The 24882-nt window shown below is 48.0% G+C and overlaps 1 protein-coding gene and 1 long non-coding RNA gene across 6 annotated transcripts in view; one reads left to right on the top strand and one right to left on the bottom strand.

Moving 5' to 3' along the window:
* Window positions 1-548: 548 nt before the first annotated feature.
* Window positions 549-24882, bottom strand: part of MAPRE2 (microtubule associated protein RP/EB family member 2) — a 158467-nt gene continuing 134133 nt past the window's right edge. For all 5 annotated transcript variants that reach the window (XM_042909477.1, XM_042909474.1, XM_042909476.1 and 2 more), the window contains 3 exons: window positions 11887-12026; window positions 7630-7788; window positions 549-2033 (listed from right to left, as the gene is read on the bottom strand). In XM_042909477.1, coding sequence (XP_042765411.1) covers window positions 1959-2033; window positions 7630-7788; window positions 11887-12026 — 374 coding nt within the window. In that variant the 3' untranslated portion in view covers window positions 549-1958. The remainder of the gene's footprint in view (window positions 2034-7629; window positions 7789-11886; window positions 12027-24882) is intronic.
* LOC122202991 lies at window positions 2752-5968 on the top strand. Its single transcript, XR_006195008.1, has 2 exons — window positions 2752-2952; window positions 5653-5968. It is a non-coding gene; the product is annotated as an uncharacterized LOC122202991 (long non-coding RNA).

Genomic DNA, 24882 nt, shown 5'->3' with positions numbered 1-24882 from the left:
GGCCAGTTGCACATGATCACACAATCACCCACATGACAGGAGTCTGGGTCTCACTCCTCGTGGCACTGGGTATTACTGAGATGTCCAGGGCCGGCCAGGAACTGCCTAGGAACCACTGGAGTATCATCGGCATGGAATTACTTACTGTGCATCTTTACAAAAGCTATTTTTTGACAAGGAAACTCAGGACAAAAGGCCAGGAGGGGACCACACCATTAAGCATGATGCCGCGTATAGCACAACCACTACCTGTAACCAGGTGTGGGAGGGATGTCACTGCCGAGAGCCAGGCTTTCCAGCCTGAGAGAAATGAGCTGCCGCTGTTGTGCAGAGCAAGCAGGAGAGAGAAGAAAGGGAAACCAAATACCACAGAACCTCTGTCCAATTCTGCACAGTGTGTTGTAATAACCTCAAAAATACAAGCACTCTTTCACATGTAACTCAGATACCACGTTGCTGCAAAAGATTTTGAGAAGACTTCTTTTGGTGGAAAGCTTCAATGGTGGAATTGAGAATTAGTTCATCAATTAATAAAGAAATGTCAAAGCTTTAGGATACATAATTCAGAAATTTATTTTAAGCTTTTCAGTTAGGAGGCAAGTGGGGTGGGCACACTTGTTTGGCTTGCACCTGCTAAGTCAAATAACAAGTGAAGTAAATCTGAAGTTAGAAACCAAGTGAAATGAATGATCCAGGAAGGGATACCATCTGTCAAAGGAATAAAAGAGGCAGATTTGGAAAGATACTAAGAAAATGTGCAAATATTTGTTAAAAAAATAAGGAATGCTTTTAATTCATTAATGTTTCCTCTCTTTATGAATTGCCAAGGTTATCAAAGGTCAATGACAAGGAGGGCCACAGTATGAACGAGGGGAGATTCCTTATTCCAGAAGGTATTGGGAGTCCTAGAGTTTCCTGTGCTGTCATTCCAGTGTCAACACCAGACTTGGGAAGCTGGCGTCTCCCTTGGAATGATGCTCCTAGTAAGGTGGTCTTCACTTCCGGCGAGTGTGCAGCTCACTGCGGAACCCTGACGCTCATGCTCTCGGGCCACACACCCTCAGGGCATTCTACAGGAGGAGTCCCCTAGCGTGGAGGACAGGCTTTGGGCGGAGACCCAGAGAGAGGCAGGAGGACCGGGACCTACGCAGACCCCCTCTGGACTGTAGCTTACTGACAGCTCACAGGGAGAGGGGCTGCCCACCAAAGAGGACCCTGAGAAAGAAAACAGCATGAGAACCTGGGAGGGGGGGTGGGGTGGGGCAAGCAGATGGAGAGCTAAGTTGAGATGGTGTTGTCCTTGAGTGAATGTCTTTCAAAACTAACTGTGAGTTTGTCTAACATGCTCAGGGAGAAACACTGGGCCCTGAAGTCCTAGTTTTGATTCTTTCTTTTTTTTCCCTTAAGTGTTGGGAGTAGAGGGAGAAACTGGTTTTCCCTATAAAACAAGTCACTGTCCTTATGGCTTTCATATCAAGTATCTCTTTCCCTTTGTTCCAATTTATTATTTGACCAAATTTATGTTCAGAGGTTAGACTTGCAAACATCAAAGCACCACAAATGTGTGACATCTAGTGACACTGGGTTGAGAAATGCCAATATAAATACCATATATCAAATTACCATTGTTTCACACCAGGATAAAAAGGGGGTGTTGGTGGTGGTGGGGTGGGGAGAGTTGTTCTGGAAAGAAATGAAAAGAGCAGAATCAATCTCAAGCAGCCAAGTGAGTAGAAGATGTGTGACCCCACGATCTCTCAGGTAGGCCACCACACGGCCGGCTGCTAATGGGTCTTGGCAAAGGAAACGGGAACCGAGCGCCGTGGCGGGCGTATGCAACAGTGCGTTGGTGTTAACGGCAGACTGGGAACAACTGGTTTCTGTTGAGCTGGAGGCCACACGTTTCTCCAGAAGAAAAGTTCCCACGCGAAGTCGAAGTTGAGAGCTGCCAGGACCCTTCAGTACTCTTCCTGCTGCTGGGGCTGCTGTTCGTGGACTTGTTCCTCTGCCTCCGGCTCTTCCGGGTGACCCTCCTACAGCACAGGGGGAGAGGTTTCGGCTGGAATGATGGATGTGTGGGTGGCCCTGCAGAGGCCACAGCCCCACGACCCCTGCCCAGGACGGCATCTTCAGGCTGGGAGGGGGCATGGGCGTAGGCACACCGGCGCCCCAGGCGCTTCCCCGCTCCCAGGAGCCAATGCGTGCACCCAGACTCCTTTGCTTCCCTGCTCAACGGACGGGTCATTCGAGAACACACTTGTCGGGGTCTGCGCACCAAACACTCCTTCTGTCTTGGAAAGACCTCTTCATAGAAGACGTTTCCTATTCTCCTGCCCTTGTGAAAGAGAACTGAATGCACTGCCTCACAAGCATCCTGACAACCACGAGGGAACCCACTGTGAGACAGCACTGGGCCCCGGGTCTCACCCAACCCCACGGGCCGGGGACGTGGCGCTTCTGATTCCTTCCCTGTCCTGCCCTAGTAGTATGCCCACCTGAAGCAGACCCTGTGCTGTGATCTGTTACTACTCTGATGCACGGACCCGGCTGGTTGCGGTGGTAAGGCAAGGAAGACACGCGGGTTTGGGGGGCTTCTCCACCAGGGGGGCTCAGCAGCTGTAGCTCAAGGACTCTGCTCTGGGAAAGTGAGGCCTTGGTGCGTCCTTCACTGACCAGGACCTGGAGGGGTGAGGTGTCCTGCTTGGCTCCAAAAGACCTAGTCATTGATTTGCCTAACCCCACGAACGCCAACTCCAGGGAGCATCAACCCTGGTCAGCTCGTTGATATTGTGACCTCACAAAGAATAAGCTCTTATTACCCAAGCAGAGGGAGTGTGGCTAAGTACCGCCGATGGCTCCTTCGAGAAGGCACGCACGGGCCTAGAGCCACGCATGTGGCCCCTCACAGCAGGCACATGCACTCCTTTCTTAGCCGGAGACCCCTGCCTTCAGGTCTGTTCCCTGCGCTTAGGACAAGCCAATCCAACCGACCGTAGTCAGTCTTCTCCCCTGAGCCACAGTTCTTTCTTTCCCCGGTCTTGTAGTGCTTTGTTTCCAGCTTGGCTATAAAACGGGCTTGTCATCTTGTCTCCACACTGTGGCCTCTGCCACTGGGTCCTGAGGTTACTCAAGGCACCAAGAGGGACTCATCCATCTGTGTCCTACCTCACTTATTTCAGAACTCAATGCAGGTTGTGTTGAAAGGAAGAAATCCCTGAGGACAAAACAACAGAGGATTTGAGACTCTCAGCCAAGGTTCCATGCTGCATATTTTCTGAGAGGCAGTAAAATGTCAAGGTTCTAAACACAGACTCTGGAGTTCATATCCTGGCTCTGCTCTTTACCAGCTGGGTGACTCTGGGCATGTAACTTAACTGCCCAGTGCCTCAGTTTTCCCATCTGTAAAATGGGGGATTGTAACAGGAGTACCCGTTGAACAGTTTTCCATAAGTTTCACTGATCGAGGAGTCAGTGGAGTCCTTGAATTCAACAGAGAAGTCAAGGTACGTATAGAACAGTGTTTGGTTCATAACACATACTTGTGTGAGCTGCAATTATTACTTCTTGGTGGGAGAACTCTCTGAAATATATTCTAGAAGTGAAAAAGTTTTAACAAGTCACCTTTTCTGGGACAGCAGTACAAAGGGCCATCACACTGAAGACCCTGGTTCAAATCTAGCTCTGTCCCTTTCTGGCTCAGTGTCCAGAGGCATGTTACTTACAAACAGTCAGCTCTCTCCGGGCCCAGGACCATACCCTATCAGCAGCACCCACCGCTCGCCTGCCTCTGAAGCTTGAAGGTCCAACACCCTACTCTGCCTGCACAATGCCATCCTTTGGCCCTACCCACCCCCCACTTGCTCCCGGGCCCTCATGGCAGCTGCCCACTGCCCTGCTCCTCTCTGCTCCAAAAGTTCGTGCCTCAACAGCGAGTGCCATTCTTGTGGGAGTAGGGGAGTAGTTCTTGCGGGGACTGTCACTGGCTTTTCCCAGTAAGTGCTCTCGCTCTTGTCTAGGGGCAAAAAAGAAATCTGGTGGTCGTGGGACTTTACCTAGACTGGTGACCTGGGAACTCGCAAGTGTCTGTTCTGCCACTGTTCCTGGCTGACCCCTCTTCTCCCTGCCTTCACCCCAGAACCAATCACTCCTCTAAGCTTTCCATCCTTGTTCATGCTTCCATCAGGTTACAAGCTGCAGCCCCGAGTGTATGCACGTGTGTGCGGGCTTACTGGCTGGCTGCACAGCTGCCTCTCTGGCCGAGTTCCCATCCCCTCTATGGGTCAGGGATGTTAATTCATCCATCATCCTAACTGTTCAATGCTAGTGTGGTGCCTTCATTTCACACTGCTAGGATTTCAGCAGGTCTCAAGAGTACTTTTCTTACCTGTTTTGCGTGTGTTAGGCTGCATGGAAGATCTCAAAAAGGAGGATCCGTATGACATTTTACAGAAAATCTTATTTGCTCACGTCACAACTGGGAGTTAACCCAGGACGGAACGTCAAAGCTTGGATTCAAATACTGTGAACCTGTACCAAGCTGTAGGACCAGCTACAGCTAAGATCAGACCTAAGATCAGACCTCACCCCTGGCCTCCCGTTTATACTTGCCCAGCCAGGGGGCTTGTGGTCTCCAGCTCGTCGAGGGCAGTTCCCTCAGTCACAGGGCCCCATTGTGATGCCCTCCATCTGCAGGAACTGCAGACCCCAGGCCCCTCTTACTGGGATAAAGAGCAAACCTCCCAGCTTACCAATGGATTGCTAATGCTAGGGGTACAAGCTAAGGTGGTCTGAAAGTCTGCAGACGAATCTTTAATTCTGAGGCAGTTACACTGCATAGCACAGCTGAGTGCTCCCACCTCACACGATACCATGTAGGCTGGCTCGCAGAAAAAAAACTGTCTTCTTACACCCCACACAAGAAAACAAACACACATGTAAGCAGGAGGCCAGACAAAACTTATGCCAGATATGTGACCAATGCCCTGGAGTGCCACCTGCTTAATTCTAATATTTGCATATCAATCCATCACATCTTTCTGAATGTTTAGCTGTATCCTTAGAGTTCCTTATTCTTATGATAATTACAGAAGATGGAAGGCAGTACTGAAGAAGGCTCTTGCCTACAACAGGAAGAAAATGGGGGCAAAGAAAGGTGGAAGGGTCTTGAAGCGCCGAAGGCCCCCTCCTTCCTAGATGTACAGGCTCAGCTGCCCCCACGCACCCCAGCCTCATCCAGCCATTCTTTCCTCTGGCCTCTGTCCATGATGTTTTCTCTGCCTGAAAAATCCTCTCCCTGCCTTAGCTCCAGGACTGCTGAGGGTCCTAGTCGTTCTTTGAAGCCCACACAAACGTCCTCTTCTCTGTCAAGTAAGTCTTTGCTCCAGGCTCCTTGTCCATGATCACCACCCAAGTTTATGTGTCTGTGATCACATGTATCCTACTCCAACATACTCCAGTCAGCGGTGCCCCGTCTGCCTGCCTCACTGAGGCAGTGGCTCTGTCCCCTTTACGCACACCCCATGCTTCCTCCAGTGACAGAAACACAAGCTCTTCCTAAGAGCTTTTGGTTGAGGGGGGAGGAATTGTTAGGTCACTTAACAGTGGCTTCTGTGACAGTGCCTCAGGAAATAAGTTGCCCGTTTGTATCAGCAGGTACACCTCAGCTGACAGATGGACAAGGCGGCAGTTAACCAATGAATAAGCCGAGATACCTCTGGCCCGTGAGGGAAAAGGTCCTGAAAATGATAAAGAGAGGCACTGCAGAGATGTCAGGTGATCTTCTCTGGAACCTTCCATTAAGTTTCTACAACTGTGAACTGAACTGCGCCTGTTCACTGCTGCACACGCCCTGCTATCTGCATTTCTGTATCTTCCAAACATTCTGTTCTAGGATCGTCTGACTCGGAGAATCAAAGGGCAGCCACCATCAAATAAAGACTTAAAGAGGCCTCTCCAGCAAACACCTGCACCTGAAATGTCCACGTAGGGCTCATCTGTGTTTTCCTGAAGAACAGGCACTCAGGCAGGAGCACACTAAGAAGGCAGGAATCTCCCCTGGGGCAGCCCTGCCTATCGGCTGCTGCCACCAGCATTCAGTGGCCCGTGTCAACTCTGAATTTGGAGTTTGAGAGCGCCCCTGTACAAGGACTCCGTCTGGGGAGCCTGGGGACAAGATCCGGCTTGAGGTGACCATCGCAAGGGTTTTCCTCCTGCCGACAGCACAGGGCGGGATAGATCTGGCCCTGCACGCTGCCGTCCTCCCTCAGTGGGCCTCCCCACAGTGCTGGGGAGACTGCATTGGATTTAGCCTCCCACAAGCTCGTGAAGAGAATAACTGTAATTCACATAGTACCTGACAGACTACCAAGCACTCAGGGTGGTGCGGGCACACTAGACATCAACCGGAGCTTTCTGCCATCAGATCTGAAAGTACGGAGAACCTTATTTTGTGGAGCCATCGCTGCCTCTGGGACCTGGCAAGGCAGCGTCCCAGGACTTCAAGATCTATAGTCTGAGCCAATGGTAACTGAGAAAGAAGCTTAAAAAAAAAAAAAGTGGTGGGGGGGAAGGGTGGGAAATGAAAAAAAGTGGAGAGGCCTCAAACCTTGGATTTCATCCCTCGAGTTCCAAATCTTACGTGGAGTAAACATTTGTCTGGTACTGGGCTGGAATAAGTCATAAAGTACCCTTGCCGGTGACTCGTTCCATTCTGTCCAAGTGCTAACACACGCAACTCGACCATCGGGCTCTGGGTGCGGCCCCAGGTCTCCTGGGCCAACAGAGTCAGACTCTTTCCCCCAGCTTCAACACGGCCTCAGGAAGAGCTTGAGACCCCCGCCTACTCTTCTGCATCTTCCACAGGGCCGCCCTGTAGAAGGTGACGCTCCTTCAGGCTCCCACGCTTGTCTTGGTGCCGGGGCCCCTCACTCCCTGCACTGGCAGACTTCTTCTCCCGCCTTGCCTTGCCTTCCCTTCCCTTCCCCTCCTTGATTCTTGAGAGTTTTGGTCCTCTGCTGCTCCTCACACCTGCTTTCCATCACCAGGATGGATCCACCTCCCGGGTCCCCGCCTTCCTCATGCTCCTTAGTAGCAAGCCCGACAGCCAGGTCTTCCCCACAGTGAATTCTAAAAGCGTTTTTCAACTGAGGGCTGTTGTACAGCACCGGTCTGTACTGGCAATGAGTAACCGAGACAACCGGCTCTGAAATAAAAACTGTCGGGCTTGCGGGGATGCGAAAAACACTTAGACTAATTCCTCCTCTAACCATACTCTGATCTGTCATGAAGAATCCTTACATCTACTTTTATTGCTCATCTGCTCAGAGCTGCAAACCACTTAAGATCTGGCTGCATAAACCTAGTTTTCTCAATCATTCCTCCTACTCTCCCCCTCCCACCCCCATCCACTCATCTCTTCCCAGATTAATTCACGAACGCACATCCCACAAGCAGGGGTCAATGGATCACGACGACGACGATGACACTTATTCCTCTGGGAATAGCACACGCACAGGAGGAGTCATAATCCTCAGGGATCCCAGGGCAGCACCCGAAGACACACAGACTGCTACACCTTGACCAAGAGCATCGCTTTAGAAGCCAAGAGTCAAGGGCTCTCCTCACACTTACGTGTTCTTCCGAAGCATAGAGGATTTCCATTAGTCGCTGCACGAGGTCGTCGTTTTCCTGCCCATGCTCTTGACAGAGTAGCTCAATCTCTCTCAACTTGCCAAAGTAGAAATCCCTTTCCTTTTCCACACCTTCAAGGGCAAGTTTTAATGAATGTACCTGCAAGGGAGTGAGGGTGGAAAGAAAATTCCCCCAAAATCCAGTATAAACAATGTGACCAACTACACCTGCCTATAACATGTGAAACATGCAAAGACAGGTGTGCCAAAATGACTGCTAGGCAATGGAGCTTGAGCCTGGGCCACAACGTCCAACTTCAACAACACACTAGTCCTTCCCTCTGCCAACTGAGTGTTCATAACCACTGTCCGAGGGATTGTTCTGCTCAAGGTGGTTGCATCCAGACCCTGAATGAGCTTTCCTCCTCTCTTAACACAGACTAGAGCACATCCTTCTACTCTGTTCAGCCTCTGCAAAGACAGGAAGCAGAGGAGAGGGCTAGCACTGTGGTTACTTGAGATGTATTTTGAGGACCCTACTTTCTTCAGGTAACCATATTTTGTTGTGGAGCCCTTCGTAAATGTTCCTGAGCCACACTAGGCAAAGTCTTTCTACTGAGAAACTGGGTCTTAGCTACATGAGGGAAACTGGGCAAGACTGAAAGCATGGTTCAGTGGATCTGTTTCAATTCCTCTGGCTCTAGCTTTGGGGACATCGCAGGAAATAGGGGAAGACTACAAGAAGGAAGCCCTATTCCCTCAGAATAATAGCCCTTGTTCCCTTTTTCCCTGGATGCTGGTTCCAGGACCTCCCAGGGCTGGGTGGCCTCTCAACAGTGATTACGGAGATGGCGCCAGGGAAGGAGCCAGCAGTGAGGCAGTGTCACCCGGGCTGAAGGAAAGCTGACAGTGCCCCACTCCTACGAGCACAGTAGCTACTCACAGGCCTAAACCATGACCCTGTTCCTGCTTCCCGAGAATCCCTTTTTTTAAGCCCCTTGTGCATTTATATTTACACAGACAATATTTGTCAGGAGGTAAATTAAATCTTTCATGGTCTCCATCAGCTGAAATCTGTCATTCGGTGTATTAAAAAATCACCCTAACGGAATTTCCAAAAATGACATTTGGAATGGGAAATTGTCTTCTCTAGTAACCCTGAGCCTTAGGACATGCTATTTATCAAACGCCTATCAAACATCTGCAGTGTCGGTCCCCTTCCTGCACACCCGGCATAGGCCTCGGGGATATGGCCCCTCAGAGTTCACCTCAGTGCCTCCCTCACACCCTGCTCAAAAAGCAGCTTTCCCTAGCTTTCACTTTTATTTTTGATGATGCTATGGTTGGGATATTTCTAAGAAAGGAAGGCAACCAGCAGCCTCAAGTCCAGGAAAAAGAAAACTTCCCTTTTTCTAGAAATCCTTCCTTGCTTTACAACAAACCACCCTCCTCCCCAGGCTTGGCCACAGAATCCCTCTGAAGCCTGCGTTGGTGCCAGTGGACAGATCTCTGGCAGTTGAGGAGTCTTGAGTCTGTCAGCGCTCCCTGAAGGAGGCAAGAAGGGTCTCTGGAGTACTTCAACCCATGGAAACTAGGTCTGTCTGCCTCTTGAGGGTGCTTTGGTCTGTACAATGTGCAAAGAGGTGAGGCTTTTGTAGAAATATCCAGTCAAGGTTGGCGTTGGGTGGTATTCCAGATCGCCAGGCAATAGATACACAGCTATAGACATCCCCGGTAAAAAGTGATAGAGGCCCAAGTGTATGAGGATAGCCAACTGGCAAAGGAGAGTCCATGTTCACAGTCGCACTCATGCAGAGTGATGCCACCTGCACCCTCATGTATCAAACCAGAAGCCTAAGTGGTGGAGGGGATGCTGGGGATGGACCCTTGAGTAAGTCAAGAGGAAGAGACAAGAGGGGGGACGTTCTCTTCTCCCAGTTCTCCCCTCCCTCAGCGTCTGCACACTGCACGTCCTCCTAGGGAGGCCGCCCAAGCCCCAGCATCCGTCCAAGCCAACTGACGCCCACTCTCCAGCCCCCAGGGGTCGCTGAGCGCAGTGGTGACTCCACCCTACTTCCTGTTTGCTAACCCACTTGCCATAAATGGCCCCTAATTATTTCAGTTTTGTCTTTTTCTCCCCTGTCTTTTGATTCATTTCTATCATTGGAATTGTCTAGCACAGTGGTACTTTTATAGCATGTCATGGGAGACTGCCTGAATAGAGGCAGGAGGCCAAGAAAAGGAGAATTCTTCAAGTTTATGGCACTCGTCACTTTCTCTATTACGACATATAATTCACTCTCCAGCCTAGGCATTTCCTCGTCCTAGAGTCCTGAGTCCCAACATAGCAATGCCTCTGCGGCTACCCATCAGCTTTAGGGAGCCATCCTGCAGGTTACAAGGGCAGAAAATGGAGGGGGCAATAATAGATAACCATGGAAATGGGTCTGGGTAAGTGTTCAGTAAACAGTTGAATGAATGCTCACAATCTGGGGTGTGTATAACCTTCGCTCTAAGGGACTGGGGAGGGGAAGATGGGCACACTCACTCCTCCTTGATGTAAATGCATCAGGGGATAGGTGGGGGAGTGAAGCCCTTTGGAAGTAATAAAGAAATTACAGGACCATTGGGAAGTTCCTTTCTTCTCCCTCTCCCCTCTCTAGAGTGACATTTTGGATGGTAGGATGAGGTCTGGGCTCGTTGGGGATGGGAAGCTCTTTGTGTAAGCGGACAGCTAATGAGTGTAGAGCCAGCCCCAAGGAGAGGCAGTGGGTCTGGTGGACTAAGGCTGAATGGCAGAGGGGCAGGAAGGGTCTTGAGGTTTCTGTGTGGTTATACTTTGGGTTGGAAGTTTGGAGACCAGGGTGTGGTAGAGGGGAAACAACAGGGAGGAGAGAAATCATGACAAAACATGAGATAATCAAGATATCAAAAGAACTTGGGTTTCTATGAGAAAAGGGTTATAAATCTAAAGCATTATAGACCCACGCCTGAATCTCTTTAGGTCTACTCTGATTTGCTCTGAGCCTTAGGCATGTAGCCCAAGGCTCATTATGGCTGTCGTACCTGCCTTTTATGTGAGAAAAACTCATTACTGGGAATACCATTCTCAACTGAGAATGAGCAGGTAATTAGAACATTCCAGAGTTTCTAAATCAAAGTCCTGTCCATTGGATAACTTAAGGTTTCACTATTTTCACTGAAGTGATCAGAACTGTAAAGAAATACGCTAGCTAAGCAGCTGCCTGCTTTTAAACTAGATTCTTGATTGCAAATATACAATTATCTCAAAAATGGTTTCCAGACTCTTGCTGGCTCATCAGGAATCCGATTAATCATTGGGAATGGCCCAGCCACTTGGCTGGGAACAGCCTAAGAACCTTGAATAGAGGCTCCTCTCCGGGTAGTGGGAGTAGCCAGGATAAAAGACTCTGCACCTCAGGGTCAGGGCAGGTGGCTTCTTCAGTGGGCCTCATGCTACCAATCGTTTTATTACCTTTAAGCTACATATAATCTCAGGCAAAATTAGCTATCGTTAAGTAGAAAGCATACCTAAACTTTTATATGGAAATTTTCAAAGGCAGCAGAGCTACATCTACCATAACCATGAAGAATGTTAGATGAGAAGGAAAAGTTCTTCGACTTCAACCACAACCATGGCCTTCTGATCCCCCAGTATTGGGGTCAGTGCTTCTGCGCTATGAAACATCCGCTGTCGTGGCAAGCATTAGGTTCTCGCTTTTGTTTGCAAGATCACCTACCCCATACAACTGCTGTAAGCTCCGGGGCCAGGGGGGAGGGGGGGGAGGGGAGGGTTAGCTATCTCACTACCATTATATTAGCACCAAGCACCGAGTCTGTCACACAGAACAAGCTTAACAAATAGCTTGTGCAGGAAAGGAAGGAGGAAGAGAGACTAAAGTCATGAATGCTATCTCGACCGGCCAGAAGTGGGCAGACAGTCCAGAGTCTGGCCTGGAGCTCCGGACAGGCACTGAGGTGTGGGGGAGGGGGATGCTGCCTACAAACCTGCATTTACCTGGGGCTGAGTCATCTGTCCTTCCGTCTTAATGTACAGCTTTGGGATTTTTGACTAACGTCTTATATTCCTGGCGGACCGCTGATTTCATCTGCCTGAACGATTCCTTTTATTCTTACTCATTTGGAACCAGATTCCCTCACCTGCCCTCCCTTATCTCAGGCCTACAGGTGTTTGGTCCCTCCCCTCTCAGAGACAGGGCCAGGGCTGAGGGGTTACCTGTTCATTAAGCTGTATGACCTGTGTTTCTAAATCTTTATCAGATTTGGATGCTGAGCTGCTGGACGAAGCCCTTTTGGCTGATGAGGGACGAGAAGGTGTAGATCCTGGCTTAGATGCCGGACTTGATTTAGCCGCACCTGAAAGTAACCAGAATAGATTATAAATACAGGCAACATTAGAAATGCTTTTTAGATACATTGCAAATGTATAAAGGAGTTACTAAGAAGTATAAAAGCTATCCCCAAGGACTCTGTCCAATCACAAAAGTAGCCGACATACACTTAGAAAAAGCACCGACGTTAAAAGGACAGTGCCATCTTCGGCAGCTTATTTAATCTTTCTGAGGACTTTCCCCCCCTCAAGTTAATAGGAGATTAAGCTGTCCTTTGTGCCTCTGGTGAGAGAAGAAAAACTGATGTAACTAAGAGATTTTAAGATTTTTTTTTTTTAAGAGGAAAGGTTCTGAGATGACCTCAAAGCATCACCATAGTTGAGTTTCTAACAAACAACAAAAAAGTTTATAACAGATGAATACTTTAGAAAAAAATTCAAAGCAAGTGTAGGTTTTTTTCTCTTTTGTTTCCTAGTTTAGCCACTGAAAGCGCCTGGGAGCAATGACATCTCCATAGCAGCGTGTGCTCCAGGTGCCTACGTGCTGGTGTCTACGTTTTATTCTGCAGAAAGAGCTTCTTGAGAGATGGCAGACTCCGTGGGTGGGGCAGGAAAGGTATGGCGTGAGCCTGGGACACCTTCTTGTGTCGCAAAGCAAGGATGTGCTCAGGGCCAAGGTCAACGGGAACAGGGGCCAGTTTGAAGGTGCTTCCCTTCCAGATAGCCACAGCTGGGACAGTTTTACATGTCAAAAGTGTAATGGCTCTCATGTGCTAGAACACACTGAATAAATAAAACTCCAGTCTATAATGACAGAGAAAGGAGGGAGGGAGGGTATAAAGATCTTTACAGAACACAGCTAGTAAACGTAGAAGAAATGTTAGAACTTGAAAAATCACGACAATTACAACAAGCATAACTGATCCAGGAAAGGCTCGATGACGGACTCTGAAACGTTAAGTGGGAAGTCTGGAGGGAAAAAGACATTCATGTGTGTCAAGATATTGGCCTAGGATTTATTTACTACGATGGAAGAAAGATACGCCTTTACAGCAGGGGCCGGAGAGGGGCGCTGTCTGGGGCTCAGCATCGTAAGTGATTAAATAGCATCACTAATGACGATAGAAGCTAGGGGAAAGAAGGTCCTTAACGTCAGGTAAGAGCTCACCCACCAGAAGCTCAGCTCCTAATAGGTGATCACAACCTAGAACATGACACAGACATAGGCAATGGCTTCTGCAGCCAAAACAGAAGCAACAAGGTAGATGTGGTGAAATTTACACACGTTGTGGATTAAGAAAATCAGGGTCATTGGGGCGCCTGGGTGGCGCAGTCGGTTAAGCGTCCGACTTCAGCCAGGTCGCGATCTCGCGGTCCGTGAGTTCGAGCCCCGCGTCGGGCTCTGGGCTGATGGCTCAGAGCCTGGAGCCTGCTTCTGATTCTGTGCCTCCCTCTCTCTCTGACCCTCCCCCGTTCATGCTCTGTCTCTCTCTGTCCCAAAAATAAATAAAAAACGTTGAAAAAAAAAATTTTAAAAAGAAAAAAAAAAAAAAAAAAAAAAGAAAATCAGGGTCATTACCCGCGGCCCACCCAGGCCCTTCTACTCTGAACACAGTCTCGACCATGTGGTAGCTCAGGCTGGTGGAGAGGCTCCTCTTATGTATTTCCATTAGCCCTATTCCCCACCACATCCTGCACACTCCTCCTCCAGAAGGCTCCGGGAACACAGGGGCCAGTGTTCATCACCTTTGTAACCCCAGTACTTAGCACCACGCTGGGCCGAACCGGTATTTAGTGAAGGTACAAATGTTGAAATAAATACATGAACAAGTAAATACAACGTGGTTATGCGGTTTCCAGTCTCAAGGTTTATCAGCACCAACGGATCAGAAACAGGCAGGGGGTTATGAAGCCAAGTATACTGACAGCAGTTACAAGTTTCGACTAATCTCCTAATTACAAAGTGGCAAACAGGAAGAGTTCCGGTGCCTGGAGTCATCAGTTATAAACATGAAGTCATACGCCCCCTCAGGAAGCACTGACAACATCATACCCTTTAAAATCCGTTACAAAGAAAAGAGAGAATTTTCTTCTAAAAATACAGGGAAAGGCCTAATATATTTTAAAATGAAACATTAAATTGGGAAGGACTTAAAATATTTGAGTATCCGAAGGTAAATCTTCAGTGACCCGCAAACCTGGCCCATGCAGAAGACCTTCCCAAGGATTCTAGAGAGCTGATGCTCTGCTTCATTTCTGATTCACATCAAGTTGCAAGAACCCTTCATCTCTGCAGGAGCCCACAGAAAACACTCCTCGAACACCACTTCCAGCCCCACTGGCCAGGCTCTGTACAGGCCATGCCGGCAGGGTAGAGAAAACCGTGTGGATAACAGCAGAGGAGGCAGGGTGAGGGCATGCTGACCTGGCAAAGTGCCTCCTCTGAGGGCAGCTACCAGCCAGCCTCGCTGAGGGAGAAGCTTCTGAAAAATCAAGTTACTTCAGGCCTTTTTATCAGCAATACGTCATATTTTAATATCCATCATATCTGACAGAGAGCAGCTTCCAGAGGGAAGTTCAACACCTCTTATTTACTAAATACAGGTTTACCCGGTACCTACCATGAACCACGTCCCACTGGAGATCCCTGCTCTCCAGGAGCTCACGATCTCATGGAGCGACAGCTGTGGACAAAGGCCCAGGCACGGCCACACTCACCGTACCCAGGGACAAGGCAGTGTTCCCGACCACATGACCACAAAGCATGATTCATGCTGCGATGCGACCCCCTCACCTCAAACACTCCTCTTCTCCTCTGAGGGACTAAGTGTAGTGCCATGCAGATATCCGCTTGGACGATGCCACTCCGGGAGGCCGCAGCACCTGTCCCCTGTAACCGCACAGCCGTTTGTGCCTATTCTCCCATTCAAGTCTACAGGTAGGGGTTGCATCTGTTTTACCATTTAATGTTCCCAAGGCCAAGCTCCATGCCTGACCCAGAGGCCACGCTCAATAGACGTTTTTATCAATAACGTTAAAACCACTCCAAGGAGAGGTATCTATCCGGGTCAACAAACCGGGGAGAGCTCAAGGGGCTGAGGCCAACGTCCAAGTCACTGACAGCAAGAGCTGACAATACGTAAAGGAGACCAAACAAAACATCATCAAGTTCCCCCAGAGAGCTCCTACTTGGTTTTCAGATCCTCTTCTGTTATCACCTGGGCCCTTCTAGATGGAACCAGGACAAAGTTCACGTAGGGAAATCGAGTCAGTGAGCATTTAAGTCTGAGTAGGCAGGGGCAAGCTAGTTTGTACTGTGCCGTCCAAGTCAAGGCCATGTTCATTACCTCTTCTGAAGCAAACAGCGCCCTGCAGAAGGGGCTTCCCTAGAGTGCGTGACCCACCCTGGGCACTTCTCCCTAAGCAGGGCGGCGGCTAGGATGTGGCTCATTGCAACAGCTGACCTATGTTCATCAGACACTCATTCTCACACCCTGCCCTATCCAGCCCCACGTAAACTTTAAAAGAAAAACACGGAAGGAATAGAAACCTGACTGCTTGTAAAAGCCACTACTAATTATATTTTTAGGACATCATCAAATGCAGCTTGAGAAAAAACCTGAAATGAAGCAAAAGTGGAAGGGTCGTGGGCAAGCCAAAGCCCCCTGCGAGATCAAGTTATCAGGCAGAGAACTATGAATAAGCAGAGGAAGCTCGCTGGGGAGGAACAGGGGGCCACAGGAGACCCTACGTGGCTCCTGGGGGACAGGCCGGAGCTGTTGCAGTGACTGATGCTGCAGCGGCAGGTACGGCTTCTTCCCCGTCTCATGGATTCTGTCCAGGTTGGCTGGGGTGCACAGTCCCCATCTTTCACCTGGTACACATGCATGCAGCTTGTGGCTCTCTCAAGATGACAGAGATGAAAACAATGGAATCGCCTCCACCCCGCCCCGGACAGTCACTCACAGGCTGGAGAAAGGAATGGAAAATAAATTTGAAAAACTGAGTTAACAGAGGAAGTAATTAGTATTTGAAATTTAAAATCAGGGGTTTTGAAATTGTGATTAAATTGTTTGGAAAGAAACTGATAACAAAGGGAAATAAATGTCTAATGAATGAGGTGTGAGAGGGCAGTGCTAGTAAACTGTGCTTTTATTTTTAAATGTTTATTTTGAGTGCACGTGCATGCAGGACAGGGGCAGAGAGAGGGGGGGAGAGAGAGAATCCGAAACAGGGTCTGTGCTGTCAGCGCAGAGCCTGATGTGGGGCTTGATCCCGTGAACCATGAGATCGTGACCTGAGCCCAAATCAAGAGTCGGACGCCTGATGGACTGAGTCACCCAGGTGTCCCGTCAACTGTGCATTTACACTGCTTTTAAGGGATGAAGAAATTAAAGAACAGGAAGGCCGTGCGGAAGATCTTAGTATCGTCAGAGGTTTAAAGTTTTAAAACCTAGACAATTAAGCATTAAACTGAAAGCTCATTTTTCGAAAGAAGATAAAGTGAGCTTTTTAAATCATCACAAGCTATAATCTGATGTGGAAGTAATCTATCCCTCACAGCTATTTCTCACATTGAGAAATACTAAATAGTAAAATTCATAAAAGTAAAAATGAAGGCTTTTGTTCATTCTATTTAATGATTTCATGGTTTACTTTTTAGAATAGTAAACGATATCCTAAGGTATATGACACCCATTAGACTGTTAAGAACTGTATTTTTGTTTATTTGCTCTGAAAGTCTTGCTGTCTCCTTTCAAGCAAACATACTCCAAAGTGTACCCAGCTTCTGGGGTGCCAGATATCATTCTGCCATTTACCCGGGCTACTAGAATAAGGATGTTATTAGAAAATTGTAATTATGAATATCAGCAAATTTAACATTGATCTATTACTTTTATGTAAGTTACCATGTATATTCCATTTTGTGAAATGACCCAATAATGTCCTGGATAGCATCTATCCCGGCTTCAGATATCGGGGTCCTCAGTAGTTGCCTTCCTGCTTCCTAAGAAGCACCCAGGGCCACGGTGACTTCGCTTCTGTGCCTTCCCATGCTTCTGTGCTCAGTGATGCTTACATGAAAAACATTTACATAAGGGCTTTTAAAGAGAGTGCAGCTCCTTCAGCTATACGGCAGATATTTTTTTTTTTTCCTCGCAGCTATCAACCATTCCAAAAATTTTTTTGAAGCTGTATTTGATGTCCCGAAAACATAATTAGTGGTAGTCCTGTTTTACAAGAATTTTTTTTCCCTCAAGCTTTTCTCTCTCTCCCTAATTTTCCCTTTCAAAATAAAAAGGAGTTTCAGAAGCAGAGAAAAATAGACATAAATTCTGTACAAGTCCCTGTAATTCTCTGACTTTACTCACTGGATGTGGACGTGATTTACAATGCTAGTCTTTGAGCAGTTGTGTCTTAATTAATGCCTTTAGGATTTGGTGTCTAAATATGATTCTAAGACATTTTAACCATAGTTGTAAAAAAACAAAGAGTAGCCTTATTCACTGTCTTAGTGAAGCCACAGCATCACTGTGTCTAATGTCAATAATTAGTAGCTTAATGTTTATGGAAAATGCTACATTTGGGCCATATGAGGCCCAATGAATTCATAACGATAAAGCAAAGAAAAGCATTGTACTAGGCTTTATCCTTCATGGCCGGAGCTCTGATGGAATTTAAACATTCTTCTCACTTAATCTGCTGTATTCCTTCTGCCAAAGTCATAAACAGAGGAGCTAAAAATATGACATTAAAACTGTTGACAAGAGCCACAGAGACATTAAAAACATGTGCACGCGTGCATACACGCTCAGGAGGCAACTGATCTTCTGGTCATCCCCAGCTTCTTCCCTAATTTGAGAGCATATTCCCCCCCACCCCCGGGTCCTTTCCACTCAGTTAAAAACCCCACAGAGGTGGGGGCTGGGGAGTAGGTGAAATAGGCGAAGGTGGTCAAAAGGTAGAAACTTCTAGTTATACACAATGAGATACCAAATCACACCTGTCAGAATGGCTAGAATTAGCTCAGGAAACAACAGATGTCGGCGAGGATGCAGAGAAAAGGAACCTTCCGCACTGTTGGTGGGAATGCAAACTGGTGCAGCAGCTCTGGAAAACAGTATGGAGGTTCCTTGAAAAGTTAAAAATGGAACTACCCTACAACCCAGCAACTGCACTACTGGGTACTTGTCTCCAGGATACAAAAATGCTGATTTGAAGAGGCACAGGCACTCCAATGTTTATTTTTATTTCTATTTGTTTTTTTAAGTTTGTTTATTTTGAAAGAGACAGAGATAGCGAAAGTGGGGCAGGGGCAGAGAGAAAGACGGAGACGGAGAGGGGGGGAGAGGGGGGGAGAGGGGGAGAGGGGGAGAGGGAGAGAGGGAGAGGGGGAGAGGGGGAGAGGGAGAGGAGGAGAGAGAGAGAGGGGGAGAGAGAGGGGGGGAGAGAGAGGGGGGGAGGGAGGGGGGGAGAGAGGGAGGGAGGGAGGGAGGGAGGGAGGGAGGGAGGGAGAGAACTGCCAAGCAGGCTCCACACTGTCAGCATAGAGCCCCATGCAGGGCTCAAACTCACAAACTGTGAGATCATGACTTGAGCGGAAGCCAAGAGTTGCACGCTTAACTGACTGAGCCACCCAGGCACCCCTCACCCCAATGTTTATAGCAACACTATCAACAATAGCCAAATTATGGAAAGAGTTCAAGTGTCCAGTGACTGATGAATGGATAAAGATATGGTGTACATATACAATGGGATATTACTCAGCAGTCAAAAAGAATGAAATCTTGCCATTTGCAACAATGTGGATGGAACTAGAGTGTATTTTGCTAAGCTAAATAAGTCAGTCAGAGAAAACAAATATCATATGATTTCACTCATATATGGAATTTAAGAAACAAAACACCTGAACACAAGAAGGGAAGGAAAAATAAGATAAAAACAGGGAGGCAAACCATAAGAGACTCTTAAATACAGAGAACAAACTGAGGATTGCTGGAGGGGAGGTAGATGGGAAGATGGGCTCAATGGGCAATGGGCATTAAGGAGGGCACTTGCTGGGATGAGCACTGCGTGTTATATGTCAGTGATAAGTCACTAAATTCTACTCTTGAAACCAATAGTACACTATATGTTAACTAATTTGAATCTAAGTAATACAAAAAAAACTTCCAGTTACAAAGTAAGTCTGAGGAACTCATGTACAGCAAGGTGGTTATATGTAACAACACTGTATGTTTGAGAGTTGCAGAGAGTAGATCTTAAAAGTTCTTATCACAAGAAAAAAATTCTAATCATATGGTGACAGATGTTAATCTAGACTTATTGTCGTGATCATTTTGCAATATATACAAATATTCAATCATGTTTATGCCTGAAACGATTATGCTGTATGTCAATTATGCCGTATGTCAAAAGCAAAACCCCACAGACCTGAAACATGACAGAAGATGCACTGTACCTACATTGATTGGTTATTTGTGGATGATCTGCCATCACTTCCTTATCCTTTTTACCTTGGTCAACAGATTTTATTTTTTAACTGGGAATGGGAATGAACTTAAAATAAAAGTAAATAAAGCCACTGCTGGGGATAGAGTATAGGGCTGGAGTGAAGCGAAGATGGAGCTCCCACAGCAAGAGGGTTTCCTGAGTGCCGAAACGGACACCGGAGTGGCCGCACTGCGGTATGACCGACTGCGCCCCCACCCTTCTCACGGCTTCGGGGTCTGACCCTTTTCTTGGAAAATGGCTCCACGCCTCCCCTTTGTAGGCTCCTAATGCGTTCTCTGAGGGCAAGACAAAGGAAAGCGCCTCTGCGGCCAGAGTCCAGTCCACGTGGAACATCAACGGGGGCTCCAGGATGCTCTGATTCAGCAGGTTATTAAGAGGCTGGTTCGTATATTCTGAAATTACTAGTTCACGGCCCTTAGGGCTTCTGTCACCAGTGCAGCCCGCGGCCAAGTTTGGCTCTTCTTTCTCGCCACTTCAGGGTCAGCTTGTAAAAGTGGGCAGCCCCTTTTCTGAGCACCTTGGAGCCTAGGGGAAAGCACACCAGCCGTGTGGGCATGGGGATCGGGTATGGAAGTGGTAATCCTTCGGCTTGCCCTTAGGGAGGCAGTGGCTGAGCTTGGGGGCCCGGTCGCCAGGTGGCCTTCACGGCAGTCTGGGTGCTGCTACCTGGACCCCTGGATGCCGAAGACCGCACAAGTAGAGCCTGTTTCCCAGAGTCGGGAACAGCACAGGACAGGTCTTTAAGAGCCTGGCGCATGGTAGGTGCTCGATAAATGTGAGCTCACATTAGTAGTGCTGTTACTCAGCGAATCTGATCCGACCAATGATGAAGTACACAGGTTTCCCATTTCCAGACACTAGCAAGATAAAAACTAAAGTGCTAAAGTAGTAAGAACATCAGACTCTCTTTCAAGAAATCTCTATAAAAATTTTAACCCATAAACCACCAGTGGGCACCAAGGCCTCGGTTCTCCAGTTCCATTCACCCTCTATCTTGAAAATCAGCAAGCTGGAGTCTGTGCTCCTTCTTAAATTACCCTGACTCATTCATTCAAGCAGCCAACATTTACTGACCTCCTACTGTGTACCTGGCAAGCTACAGGCAGTTGGGATAAATCAATGAATGAAACATAGAAAATGCCTTTGTGGAATTTACATTCTAACAGCAGAAATGAGAAATAAACAACATGATACATTAGTAAGTGCCATAATAAACCGGCAAGCAAATGCTATGGAGAAGAGACCGGAGGAGCAGGGCGAGGGTGAGCAGCCATCTGCAGTAGCAGCTCCGGGTGTCTGAGTGCCCAGCACGTGTCTTTCTCCAGTCTCAGCTCTGCAGACCCAGGAGCCTCCCATGGGCCTCACTAGACCCAGGTTCCCTCGGAAGGACAGGGGTCAAGATCACGGAGCCCTCTTGATGCGAGTCCTGCCGCAGGCTAGCAGAGACATGAGGCGAGACGTACGCCAGGCCCACGTGGCAGTCACCCTGACCCGCAAGTCCTGTTCCTCACAGAAGCCTACGTCTCTTGTGACAGCTCCAGAGGCATAACCTTCCAGAATCCCTGAAAGAGACTTGCCAGGTGCAGGAGGAACCCTTACTTCCAGGCCTAAGAAAGTCAGATTGGAACAGAGGCCTGAGAGGGGTGAAGCTGGTGCCCTGGACAGCCCAGGAGCAGAGCGTTCCAGGCAACGGCAAGGCCTGATGCCCACACGAAGGCCCTACCTCATCTGGGGCAGGGGCCAGCTGGAGTGCTGCCGCAGAGCAAGCCTGGGCCAGTGCAGGAGGGGGCAGATCGTCGGGACTCAGAGGCCGCAGTCAGGAGGTGGGCTTTCGTTCTGAGGGGAAAGGGAAGCCGCGGCAGGGTCCCGAGCTGAGGAGTGACATGGTCTGACTGCTGTGTGGAGAATGGGCTGCAGGAGGGTGAGGGCAGAGGCAGAGTGGCCAGAGAGGAGGCCACTGCCGTGATTTTCCTGGTATGAGTAGTGAGTGCTCAAGACGAGTCTCCTTTATGGTAAATCATTTACAACGCACCAGTTCAGAAAGCCCCATCATGTACCCTATAAAATAGGCACCAAATGTCTGGCTGTTTTATACGGCTTCCATTTTGCAATGTTAACAGCAACCTAAAAGACATTTTGTGATCAATAGCATCTGCTATTGACTCCGAGAGGAAGGCTGAAGAAAAGTAGGTGGTGACAAGGGCTATGAGTCAGCGTGTGTCCCTCCCAATTCACTCCTCAGGGTCATTACACAGTGTGATAACTGGTTCTGCCCTGGGAGCAAGCCAGGGAACTACACTCAGAGTGAGAGGCCTGGGACGGCGTGGCTGCCTCTGCACCCAGAGCCTCAGTGCCTGAAGGCTCCCCTTCCCCGGCCAGGGGTCACAAAGCCTGCCCCCGCGGTGGCCAAGAGGACCTGAGCTTGGTTGGCCAGCATGAGCACTCAGAAAACTGAATTACTTCTGCCCTGGTTACTGTCCCTGCTGGAGATGATGTGCTTATTTTTAGCCATCATGTGATTCTCCAGTATTTTCCAGGCTCTGCCTGAGTCACTATGGTTTCTGAGAATTTTTCATAGTGGGAAAAAATGCACAGAACTTCTCCTCTTAGAATGGCTCAAGTATTAAAATAGCTAACTTTTGAATAGTTGTTTGAATGTGGCGTGCTATTTCCTTATGATAAACCGACTCTTCTCACATCTTGGTAGGTAATTAAGGGTGCTCTGAAACACATTAGGTGCCGAGCAATCACTGTCTTAGTTCAAATTCTCGTTTTTAACTTGTCCTCAGGGCAACTTCTCTCTAGAAATGGCAAGGATCCCTCACTCCCATGAAAACAATACACACCAGAATCCCAACAAGTTAGGGAGGCGCCCCCTTGCCTGTTTACTGCAGGAGGAAGAAAAGCTAGTGGGTGAAACAGCCCAACAAACCTAGCCAGACCATCAAGAGTTAAAACACACAGGCATCACCATGACATCGCGGCATCACTGTACTCCTGGCATACAGCAGCCCTTTAAGCCAAAAGTCTTCACATTAAGATGGCTATTGCGTAGGAACACGAGCACTCAATACTTCATGATGGACAGATACAGTCCTGACTCCACTGTCAAGACCAGTATTTTAGGTTATTTTTCTGGTGGTGGCAAGTTGACTGTGCTCCATTAACATGATCTTCCCCAGACTCCCTTGCAAACAGAGAGATGTGGTCTGAGGCCACAGAGCTGGAGCTCAGGGAGGCGAGAACCAGAGCTGAGCCTCATGTGGATCTTTTACTACAACTGGTTCCTGGCTCCAGCTTCTCTGCTTTCACCAACCAACCACCAAGCCAGAAAAATGTGCATCGTATATCCTTGGCCAACCTCCTCTCCTACATGGTTTGTTGGAACAGCTTCTTAGCTAGTCTTCTGGACTGTAACTGTGCCACCCGCCATGTATTTTCTACACCAAACAGCAAACTTGTGCTTAAAACTTTTCAGTGACTCCCAACTGTTCCCTTTAAAGTATAAACCTCTGTGACCAACAGAACCTATGGTGACCTCCTCTCCCCAATAATCTTCACCTCCTGGTATTCTAATCTTTGTATAGTCCCTTCCTCTAGAGTATGGGTGCGGCCTGTGCCTTGCTTCTAAGCAACAGAATATGACAAAGGTGATGGGAGGTCGCTCTCATGATTACGGTACTCTACAGAACTCTGTTTGGCTAGCATACACACCAGAGAGAATCCCATGGGTCTAGAAGCAGCAAGATGCCACGTAAGCACCCATGCTGGAAAAGCCCATGTGGCAAGGAAGCGCAGGTGGCCTCTGGGAACTGAGAGCAGCTGCCACCAGGAGACTGAAACCTCAGTTCTGCAGCCTCAAGGAAACTGTCACAACCCGAGAGCTCTCCCCAGTTAAGCCTCTGATTGGACCACAGCCCCAGAAGATACCTGGATTGCTGCCTGGTGGGACCCTAGAACACAGAGCACAGCTAGGCCTGGCCTGGACTTCAGAAGGTGTAAGACAATAGATGTGTGTTGTTTTAAGCTGGTAAGTTTGTAGTAGTTGTTTTGCAACAACACAGTCTGAATATCACCTCTCCACTCATTATACAAGGGCCCCACTCACCTCTGCAGCTTTACTTCTCAATACCCATGCAGAATAACACCCACTTTACCAAATACAGCATATTCTCTCTTGACATCGATATTCTACTCTTTCTGTTTGCAGTGCTCTTGTCCATACTCTTAACCTGGCTAACTTCTACTCATTTAGTGACTCGTCGTCAAAACACCCATTTTCCCAAGAAGCCTTTCTAGAATCCACAAGACCAGCTCTGATGGTCTTCCTACACACCCTGATAGCACAGACCTCACTTTGTTGTTATTGTCTATTTATTACCAGGTTTTCATCACAAGACTGTAACTTCCCTGAATCATGTGTGTCTCCAGAACTTCTTACGGTGCCCTGACAAATATGTGTTGAGAGACTGAACGAAAATCCAAGCAAAGCTTTCATAAAAAGAGCAACGACTCCAGCAAACAGGAGCTGTTTAAGAAATTTTTTTTTCTGAGCTATTGTGTAGTACATCATATACTATTTCCGCAGCTACAGCACAGGTGATAGAGAGGACTGGAGAGGATGCCGAAAATAGCCATACACGTGGGCTTCAGTGCTGCATCTTCCTGGATACAAACGGACATGCTGTGATTCAATTCAAATCAATTCAACAAATTCTAAATGAAATTCTTCAAAGTAAACAAATGTTTCTCTTCCTGCCCAACATACCAAGTGACAAAGAATGGCACCAATAAGAAAAACAGACCTCGTTCTGCCATCTTGGAACCTGTGGAGGCCTGCTGGGAGCAGGACTCCTAAAATGCCAAGTATGTCTGGAAGGCTGTGGTCCAAGGCCATTTTTGCTGGAGAAAGTGGGGTCTCCAGAACCAGAGAGAGCACAGAGTTCTTCTTAAAATTGAAGATGTTTATGCTTGAGATGAAACAGAACTATATCTAGGCAAGAGATGTGCTTATGTGTACAAAGCAAAGAAGAGCACAGTGACTCCTGGTGGCAAACTGAACAAAACCGGAGTAATCTGGGGAAAAGTAACTCGTGCTCATGGAAACAGTGCCGTGGTTCATGCCAAATTCCAAAGCAACCTTCGTGCTAAAGCCATTGGCCACAGAATCCATGTGATGCTGTGCCCTTCAAGGATTTAAACTTACTGTAAAGTAAATAAAAGTGTACATTTGCTCTCTTACGGGGGGCGGGGACGGAGGAAGAAAAAAAGAAAAATAGGTCCATGGGTGACCTGTGATACTCTGTTTACGGAAATGGAGAACAAATGCTAAATCATTGCCTCTGAGACCTCCTAAGTTTTGTCGTG

Source organism: Panthera leo, chromosome D3, assembly GCF_018350215.1.
Source record: "Panthera leo isolate Ple1 chromosome D3, P.leo_Ple1_pat1.1, whole genome shotgun sequence".
Taxonomy (NCBI): domain Eukaryota; kingdom Metazoa; phylum Chordata; class Mammalia; order Carnivora; family Felidae; genus Panthera; species Panthera leo.
Note: the sequence above shows the minus strand (reverse complement) of the source record. Positions and strands in the feature narration are given on the sequence as shown.